The sequence below is a fragment of the Pterocles gutturalis genome, unplaced genomic scaffold, assembly GCF_000699245.1.
Source record: "Pterocles gutturalis isolate BGI_N339 unplaced genomic scaffold, ASM69924v1 scaffold29054, whole genome shotgun sequence".
In the NCBI taxonomy this organism is placed as follows: domain Eukaryota; kingdom Metazoa; phylum Chordata; class Aves; order Pterocliformes; family Pteroclidae; genus Pterocles; species Pterocles gutturalis.
This window is the reverse complement of record NW_010134114.1, coordinates 43,134-52,959: the sequence shown is the minus strand read 5'-3', so window position 1 is coordinate 52,959 and position 9,826 is coordinate 43,134. Positions and strand designations below refer to the sequence as shown.

The following is a 9,826-nucleotide window of genomic DNA, read 5'->3' as shown; positions in this document are numbered from 1 at the left end:
TAGTATATAGATGAAAAATGTAAAAGATCAGCTCTGTCAGATCCTTCAAGTCAATTGGGAGATAGTCACATCAATGTGTTTCGGTGCCCAAGTTGTAAAAAGATGCTGATTCCCAAGTTTCATGTATGGATGAATCTGACTCTACTAGCATTTCAGATTGGGTGAGCACTGTGATACCTGGAGTATAACTTAAGTCATACCTTGGGTGTATTTCTGATAAAACAGGTAAACACCTAGTGTGTTCTATGTAATGTAGTGAAGACTAACGCAAGTCCTCTACGTTATAACATGACCTTTAAAAAGCTGATAGCTATTTATTGATTTGAAAGCCAACCCAAAGAACAAACATCAGGTCACAAAGTAATCTGACATCAATAAATCTACAGTAGTTGTACCGGAGAAGTGACAGAAAAATGCTTCGAATTGAACACTGACAGCTTTTACCAATGTAATGCTTCAGCATCACACAGTTACTTTTAAAAGGGGACTGACTAGAAGTTTTAATCCTGTTTCTAACTGAGGGGTAAAAAAACCCACCACAATCAGTTCAAAGTAATATGAAGAAATACTACTAAAGTGCCCAAACTGTTTTTACATTCATTTAAACCCATGTCTCTGAAAAGGTGAAATATCCTGGTCGGGAATATGTATAGTCCACTAATCTAATGTTAAAAACTGTTACTTTAACCCATGAGTATACTGTATGATTAGTAGAAAATCTTTAGCAGACACAAAAAAATGAAAGATGAAACTGCAGCAAGAGAGCATGGCAAACCTGAGAGATCTATTAGTGCATAAATCTGCTTAAAAACTAAAAAGATAGAAAGAAAGAGCTAAGGAACTACAATAAAAGTTATGTCTTTAAAGCGGTAAGTTATAACAGGGTGGGAAATGTTTAATAATATGCACATATGCCTGCAAAGGGGTCACTATCTGAAAACAAAGAGCTGGTATTTTTCACAGCATCAGATTTATGCTAAAAAGCCATACATTATATTTTTTAATATTATGCTTTTCCCACCCTGGCAGAGAATAAACATGAATTTAGAAGCACAGTAGAAGTGAAAAACAAAGAAGAGGAGAGATAGAAAGCAGCAGAGAAAGACAGAAAAGGTGAATACAGAGCTACAGAAGTGTTTATTGAGCATGCTACAGAGGTAAGCAGAGTACACACAAAATGAAATTAAACAACCATCAAACCTCCCAACTTTGTTAGAAAATTAATTTTTAATTGTGCCACTTTCAAACTATACTGAATTTTACAATTCTAAAGATGTAAAAACTCAACTAATAGAAAATATACATGACTTTTTTTTCTACATAGACAACAGAATCTATGAATCTCGAAACTAAGTACATCAATTTCAAGAAGTATTGGTCATTTAAACAGAATCAAGGTAACAGTTCAGACTGACAGAGAACTGCTTTCAAATTAACTGGATCTGTAGATTCTGAGCCATGTTTATAGTAAAGTCAGATCAATTTCTAAATACAAAATATTTTGAAGAGATTTATTAAAACTGAATATTAAAATGCAAGGTAAATTAAGACTAAAGGCACATTAACTTTGGTCCCACCTGGTTGCCAGTTTTAGAAAAAAAACTGCCACAAAACCTCCTGCAAGCACTTGCAGCAAACTTTCTTCATCATTGAAAAATACATGCACCATTACCTGAACTAGCTTGACCAGTCTGTACATGCTCAGAAATCCACAACCATATTCCATATCTTAATTACAAACTAAAGATGGCAATATATATTGAAATGCACATAAGTCATGTCAACTTCAAAAACATCTACAAAAAATATTCAGCCACAAACAAGACATTACTTAGTGCTGACATTTATATGATACAACCCACAAGAGTGTGTACAAAAAGGTTAAGATTCCACAATGCTTTTCACGTAGGGCTCAAAGTCACAGAAGTCACTTTTTGTCCTTTAAGAAATTAATATTCTGTACCTTGTTAATTTTAACTAATGCCTACATTCATAACTGAATCTAGACCAGAACCATGAAATACAAAAGGCCTTTTCAAAAAAAAGAGCAAAGCAAAAAGTAACAGAAATCAAATAACATCATTTTACTCTTTCAGCATAATGCATCTTATCCAATTAAAAAGAAAAATAAGTGACAAGCCAGCAGATAAAGAAATCTATCAAGCAGAATAAAAAAAAGCTTAACCTTTTTACACACCCCTGCCTAAGCATATTTAAACTATCATGTAACAATGTGCCCCAGACAACCAAATTTGCTTTTTACTAGTTACGCAATTCCAGCAGTACTAGTTTTCCTTTTTAAGGCACGTACTTCAACTAAGTTGAAAAACTGTGGTATTAAGTTGGAAATCTTTTCAACAAAATGATGGTTTATCTAAACAACAGTTGAACAACAGCAGTTAGTATCACTGCTTTTCATTTTTTATTTTTTTTATTTTTTAAAACAACCAAGGAATGATAACAGCATGAAAAAAAAACCCCCAAAAAACAACAGAAGACAAACTCTGGTCCCCACTTTCCTGAACAGTCAATAGGTGACAACACCAAACAATGTAAAACACTCTCATTTTCAATCTGCGTTTTTAAATAGTTGACTTAGAGAAAGAAACTCTCAGATGGTGATTTTCTCCCAGATTGTAATTGTGAAGATCAATCAAAGCCTGAATAGCTTCTTCTACTGTTGACATCTGAAGAAGCGCCATCTTGTGATCTCTTCTGAAACAAAATAATGGCATTAGGAACTTGAACACTACAGGGGTTGCTCCTAATGTTTGCTATCCTCTATGCACTTTTCCTTAAGACATACTGCAAAAACGTGCTTAGGCAGTCTTTTGTTAGAGCTATGTACAGAAAAGTTACTTACTGAAAAAATTTAAATGCTTTCACAGTGCCTCCAGTGTTAGCAAACAATGTGCGTAGATCATCTTCTGCTACTGATGGTCTACAGACAGAAAGAAACCATAAGCAAGAAATTATTAGTCAATACAGAGTGTTGTGATTCACATTAATACTACTGGCTTATTGACAGCCAACACTTACGGAATATTGGACAGATGAAGTGTTGCAGAAGGAGGGAATATATTTTGAAAGTTTTTTGAACCAGGTTTCTTGAAGCGATGCAGAGGTGAATTACCAAAATCTTTAGTCAGCCCTTGGTCATCAAGTCCCTCTCGAGGTAGTTGTACTGTCTGATGTTTAGAAAGGGTAACACGAATAATCTTTCCATACATTTTCTGTCCATTAAGATGGCTCATGGCTGAAAAGGACAAGAAGTCTCCTCAATTCAGTGTTTCTTTTCAATAGTCTGCGTTACATCACACAAGCAAACACAAAAAACGCCCAAGCAGATCAAAGGGTCAGTGTGCTATAAGACTGGAATCAAGAACTAGATCTGCAGGATCCGCATGAGTATTTAATTTTATTTAGACCATCACATGCGATTCAGCTCTTGAATTCATTTAGGATATTGTGCGGACCTTCTGGGATACAAGTGCATGCAATATAATTTTGGATCTTGTGGGTAACCTCGATACAAGACAAACTGACAAATGTAAACGTGCCTAGTTCACCTGATTTTACAGAGCATAATTTCAAGTACTTAGACTAATAAGAATATAAACAGAAAACTAATCTTACCCAGCTGTGACTGGTTTCCATCAGCCATCTGTATAAGAGCACTGTCTTTCTTATTGTATAAAATCTTCACCCGCTGCACATCACCATAAACACCTTTTCAAAGTCAAAGGTAACCCAAAAGAAAAAGTTCATTTTAAAGCCAGTCACCTAAGTAACGTATTTTGACATATCAATGGAACATTCAGACAGCAACAAGATCACTCACTCAAATTCAACACTCTCACAAATGAATAAAGGAGATAAAGATTTTGAATAGTGAATTTTGAAAAGAATAATTTCTGATAAACCCTCAAAGCTATGTGAATGACATTAAATTAAAGACCATGCAAAATATATTAGCATGCATTAAAAGAAAATCTGTGTCTATGGAGAGTTTTAAACAGCAAAAGAAAAATAGCAAAAGATTTACTATTCAACTTTAAGCCAAAGTGCTAGCTACAAATAAGAATTAAGGTGAAACAAAAAACCAAAAACCAAAATAAAATCAAATCAATAATAAAAGTATAGTGCTAACAATAACATACCGAAGAGGGTAAACAGACTTTGGGGCGTAACCATCTTTAGAAGGAGAGAAGAGCAAGCAGCGTAAGACAAGAAGAGATGCGGAGATGAACAGATCATCCATAACGAAGGGTGGTTCCCGCAGAATGGTGAGGTGGTCATGGATCATGGTTTCAAGGCGGTTAATTGGGGCAAGTTGGTCCGAGGAACATTTTGTTCAAGCACAGAAGCATGAACATAGGGAATGAAGACAGGGAACGTAGACAAAGACGAGGAGAAGGGCAAGACAGGGAAGGGCATGGGAATTTGGGCAAAGACAAGGAAGGGGAAGTTGAACACAAAGGGAAAAGGATGAAATGGGGAAGGGAATACAGCAATGCAGAAGAAAAAAAAATAAGGAAGTGGGGAACAAAAAAAAAAATAAAATATAGGTCAGTACATAGGAAATGCAGGAATTTGGTCAGAAAATGGTTGGTTTATGTACTGTACAAGAAAAACTGAGTAAAATGTAGTCACCCAGGACAAATATGGGTAAAGTACATTTATATCAAGAGTAAACTACAGCATTTCATCTCAACATGAAAATAAATAAAAAAGCATGCAATAGAAATTTTAAACTTTGAACTTCAACTGCATAAGCATGGCTGGCTATGAAATGCAGGCAAAAAATCTTTCAAAATGGCACTCCGACCCGAAACATTTTAACATGCAAGACTGTGGATGACAAAATAGTACCAGATGATAAAAAAAAGCTTAATGATTTACAGTGACAGAGGCCAGTTAAAAATGGAACAGCTAGACTGATACAAACTTCCCACATTTCATACCAGCTTTCACAGCCATCAAAATAAATGTAAAGGACAGTAAAAATGCAAAACTAAATAAACCCCTTTAGATATCAGAGTTAGCAAGAAAGATACAGTTAAGGTGAAAATGCTTTGCAACCATTTTTTTAAATTATTATATTTTAAAGACAAATGAGTAACTGCAAAGAAAAAAATTACTAAGAGAGACTGGAAGAGTGCCTCGTCAAGATCTTTGGGAGAACCTTCAAAGAAAAATGTGTTAAGAGTAGTTCACATAAATTAAGACCTTAAAATGTGAGATACAAGCATGAAATGAAACAGCAAACAATTAGATGAAATGAAACAGAAATTCTAGTTTACATGATTATAATTGCAAAAGAAAGCATAGTTTCTATTTTGTAAAAATAAAGCTTTCAATTCAAATGTCAAACATGCAGTAGTTACCACATTTTTCTTAGAAAAAATAGGTAGCCGACTATCAAAGGACATTTTAAGTTGTTAGCTACCTGGGAAAACAAAAGTATTTAATAATAACGGCTTTAAAATTAACTTCGGGGGATTATTAAAAAAAAAAAAAAACAGCAAAAATACTTTGAGCTTAAAATCCAAATGTAAGAGGCCAAATGCAAAGAAACTTAAATACTGACAAATGAAGTGTGACTAAAGAGGAAAAAAAAAAGTAGAATTGTTTCACTGACCTCTTCATTTAAATTGCTAACCAGGAGGACTGTATTGCCACCAGCTGAAACTCCAGGCATTCCCACACGGCCAGCAGCGGCAGCTGCAGCTGCAGCAGCAGCATTTGGAATAGCCAAAGGACTCAGAGCTCCTGGAACAGCTGCAACAGGAAGCCCTAATTTTAAAATAAAGCATATTTTACGAAACACACACAAGTCGTTTTAAAAAAACTACCTCTATCAGCACAAGTGTTGCATACAATACCCTATAAAGCAGACCATTCCACTGTCGTCCAAAGGGTTGTGAAATGGGTTGTTAAAGGAAGAGAAACGTGAAATATTTTTTTCATTCAGATCAGGTCTTCAAAGATGTAATGAGGCATGAAAATTACTTTCTTTTCAACTAAACATTCCTGTGCACCAGAATTCTTTCCATTGTACTCCAAAATGCTTAAAGTGTCTAGTTTATCAAAAATGGTCTAAAGTAAATGTTGATCAAATCCGTACAAATAAACAGTAGTTGTGCTCTCTGCATCATTACACCCTTATTTTCCATCACCCTTTGAGAGGCATTCCTCACTTCAGCTTGATGCTTCAGACTAAAAACACCAGAATTAGTCATGGGGGACGGAAAGGGGGGAGTAAGCAAGGTTACAGTTTTATTGTATTTTTACATTTCCTAGAAAAGATTTCTATTTTTGTTCCAACTCTATGTTTTGTTACACAAATTTGTGAAAACCAAATAATAATAAAAAAAATAATGAGATTTTAAGTTGGGCTGGACAAATGACCCCTCAAAGGGAACAGGACATCCATCACTACTTTGCGGTAGTGCTTAACAGTATTACTTATCAAACACTGAAAAATATTTTCTGGTCATTTCCTGTCAAAGTCCATACAGGAAAAAAAAGAGTAAGTGTTCTAAAACAGGAAATTAAAGATATGGAATGCTTAATATTCAGGGGTCAAACCAGAGGAACAGAAAGTTCTGTGTAATGACAACTGCAGTCACCTCTCATGCTACAAGATAAAGGGAAAATCTACTTGAATCAAAAGGCAACAAGTATGATCTGTTACTACATCATATGTGGTATTTGTGGGACTGACCATAATTCATAAAAAAGAAGAAAAAACTCTACCTTGGCTTTCTCCCTTCCACCCTGCAAAAACACTTAATAGATTTGCAACTGTATTAGATGGTCTATGGAAATAACAGCCAGCTATATTAAATAGGCAATAAAGTGAGATATGCTTCATCACATAAGCCAAGCACTAGCTGCTTGGGGGTTAGGAAAGCACTCCCCCCAGGTATGCTACTGTATGACCATCCGTTTTGAGGGCTGCGATAAGTCTTCCGTCAGAGAAAGCAAAAGTAACGCTAGCTGTCAGAGAAAGGATATGAAATTAGATGGACCACTGCTAGTCCAAGTGTAGCAATTTTGTTTCTCAAAATACATTTTGTGTGAAAGTGTAATACTATATGTATACTAATAGCAAGACAAAAATCTAACAAATATGATGCATGTTTTGTTCTTGGACTAAAGCTGAAGAATATAGCTGTAAAGAAAAACAACAATTAATAAAGGATGCAGTTAAAGAAAGTGCCCCCATGGTAGAAGAAGTTTATTCCCAAAATTAGACTGTAAAACACAGTGAAACCTGTGAATATCAAATTAAACTCCTGAAACAACTTTAAAAAAAATCCAGTTCTGTTCTAAAAAATAATTTGGAAATGAAAAGTTGAGTGCTTTGAATACAGTCAGCTACTGTAGAGCTCATACAGACAGAAACAGGAAGAATGACAGTAAGGCGTGATATATGTCCACCTGAAGGGAAACAACTTATTTTATACTAGGTCAATAGCAATCATTTAGGTATCAGAAAATGCCAAGATACTAGAGCATTTCAAATTTTCTAGTGTCTAGGCACCTCTCCCTAACCTTAGAAGCTTTCAGCCAGTCCAGCATTTTTAGGAATAAAGGAATCTAAAGATGACTAATGAAGTTTTCGTGGCTCTTTCCACAGCCGGGCAGAGCATAGTGGAGTAATTCATATTTTAAAAGGCAAAAAACTTCATAGCATTAGACTTTAGCTTGGAGAAGAGAAGGCTCCGGGGAGACCTCATTGCGGCCTTCCAGTACTTGAAAGGCGCCTATAAACAGGAGGGGGAGCGACTGTTTACGAGGGTGGATAGTGATAGGACAAGGGGGAATGGTTTTAAACTAAGAGAGGGGAGGTTTAGGTTAGAGATTAGGAGAAAGTTTTTCACCCAAAGGGTGGTGGCACACTGGAACAGGTTGCCCAGGGAGGTCGTGGATGCCCCATCCCTGGAGGCATTCAAGGCCAGGCTGGATGTGGCTCTGAGCAGCCTGGTCTAGTGGTTGGCGGCCCTGCATATGGCAGGGGGGTTGAAACTAGATGATCACTATGGTCCTTTTCAACCCAGGCCATTCTACGATTCTATGATTTCTACAGGACATTCTTTGGTCCCCCTGAAGAAGTTAAAAACAAAGATTAATTCAACACCATTCATACAAAAATATTTTCAATTATTACCCTTTGAAATACATTAAATTAGCAAGAATCTTAAGAAAAGGCATTAGTGGAAAGTGCAAATAAAGAAAGGCAGTGAGGACAGCACAGGATAAAGCTGTGGAAGCCCTAACCACAATGTATTTCTAGCTGTAATATTAAGCAAATACTAAACTGGAGTTAAAGTATTATTACATATCAGTATTTGCCATTATCACTAGTTCTTATTTAAAGCCTTTTGTTTGTTGTGGTTCAGTATAATACAATTCCTGTTTATTCAAAGGTTTTTTCTGTAAGATCTCCTGGAACTTTTTTTTTCTGGGGGGAGGGGGTGAGGGAGAATGTGTCTATCTTTTCATATGTGAGGTTAAAAAAAAAAAGAAAGAAAAAACCCAACCATCTGCTTCTGATAATTCATTTGAAACCAGCCCATTCTGTTCATTAGTTATTTTCTCCTTCTTTCAAAAGATAACAAGACTCATTGAAAAGATGGCCAATTTACAGTCTCAAAGATTTCTGACACCTTATTTCATCACAGCTGAGGATGTAGTAGACGAATGAGTAATGATGCATGCAGGCTAGGATCTTCTATTTGATTGATACATTTCTAACCAATTACATAGCACACACAGACCTCATTTCCTGGAAAGGTCAGACAAATTACAAACCCACAGAAAACACAATTCTTGTTCTGTAGGTCTCTGCTGCACTCTGATTTGCCGTTCTAATTTAAGCAAGTCAAAAATTTTTAATAAATAAAAATAAGAGCAGCTTGTATTATTAGTTATCACGCAACTCACTGTTTTAAGATTTGAGGACTTATCTGAAACTATTTAGAAATGTGAGCTACTTTGTCAACATGACCAACCAGTATTAGAAAGCACTGTCGCTAGCTTTATTTTAGCTTCCAACAATTACAGATAACAGGGCTTTGCTTTTTCCAAATATTAAAGAAAACATACAAATGTTATACACCTTTTTCTAGCCTTTTGAGGTCTTTTTCCTCAAAGAAGTTTAAACACAGCATATCACATTATTTATTCCTCCTCACTGTATCTTTTTGCATGACTTCTGAAATGCAAATTAGTAATACCATCTTAATAAGAGGCAAATTAAAGCTATACTAAAAATATATGATGAACATATGTGTGAAAACCATAGGCAGCAGGAGCAGTTATCTTCATGCAGGTATGCATAGCTGCGACTGAGAACTGGATTTAGTCCCTAGTCCTGTTATGAACCTTTTTTGTAGCTTTATGTCAAGTAACCACCATATTTTTGTACTTGTTATTGTCCTGCTCCTCATACTTAGCCTGAATGGGTTTGGAGTAGATAGCAGGTTGTTTTAAAATCTCTGCATCACAGCTTGGGAAGCTGGAAGTGTTACTACACTACATCACAAAGTTACATTTACTGAAAAGGAGGGTTAATTCCATCCAGAAGGAAAGTGAGAAATGTAATGGTTTGGCACTACTGCAGATTTAAACACCAAGACTAACAAGACTCATATCTTGTCACTAAAATTCAACTCACAAAATTATGTTAAACATAAACCGCACTTCTGACATATGAATTACAGTACACTGTCAAAAAGCCAACAACAAAAAGGCACCAAATTTGTAGAATTATCCAGCATAAGCAAAAGTCAGAACTGAGTCTTACCACATTTTCTGT

The 9,826-nt window shown here is 35.6% G+C and overlaps 1 protein-coding gene across 7 annotated transcripts in view; it reads right to left on the bottom strand.

The window, feature by feature from the left end:
- Window positions 1-1,208: 1,208 nt before the first annotated feature.
- Window positions 1,209-9,826, bottom strand: part of PTBP2 (polypyrimidine tract binding protein 2) — a 50,598-nt gene continuing 41,980 nt past the window's right edge. For 3 of the 7 annotated variants that reach the window (XM_010081487.1, XM_010081484.1, XM_010081486.1), the window contains 6 exons: window positions 5,642-5,796; window positions 4,161-4,194; window positions 3,637-3,729; window positions 3,040-3,256; window positions 2,864-2,941; window positions 1,209-2,715 (listed from right to left, as the gene is read on the bottom strand). In XM_010081487.1, the coding sequence (XP_010079789.1) occupies window positions 2,583-2,715; window positions 2,864-2,941; window positions 3,040-3,256; window positions 3,637-3,729; window positions 4,161-4,194; window positions 5,642-5,796 (710 nt within the window). In that variant the 3' untranslated portion in view covers window positions 1,209-2,582. Of the gene's footprint in view, window positions 2,716-2,863; window positions 2,942-3,039; window positions 3,257-3,636; window positions 3,730-4,160; window positions 4,195-5,641; window positions 5,797-7,279; window positions 7,311-9,826 lie in introns of all 7 variants that reach the window. The other 4 variants (XM_010081485.1, XM_010081483.1, XM_010081482.1 and 1 more) reach the window with 4 other exon arrangements.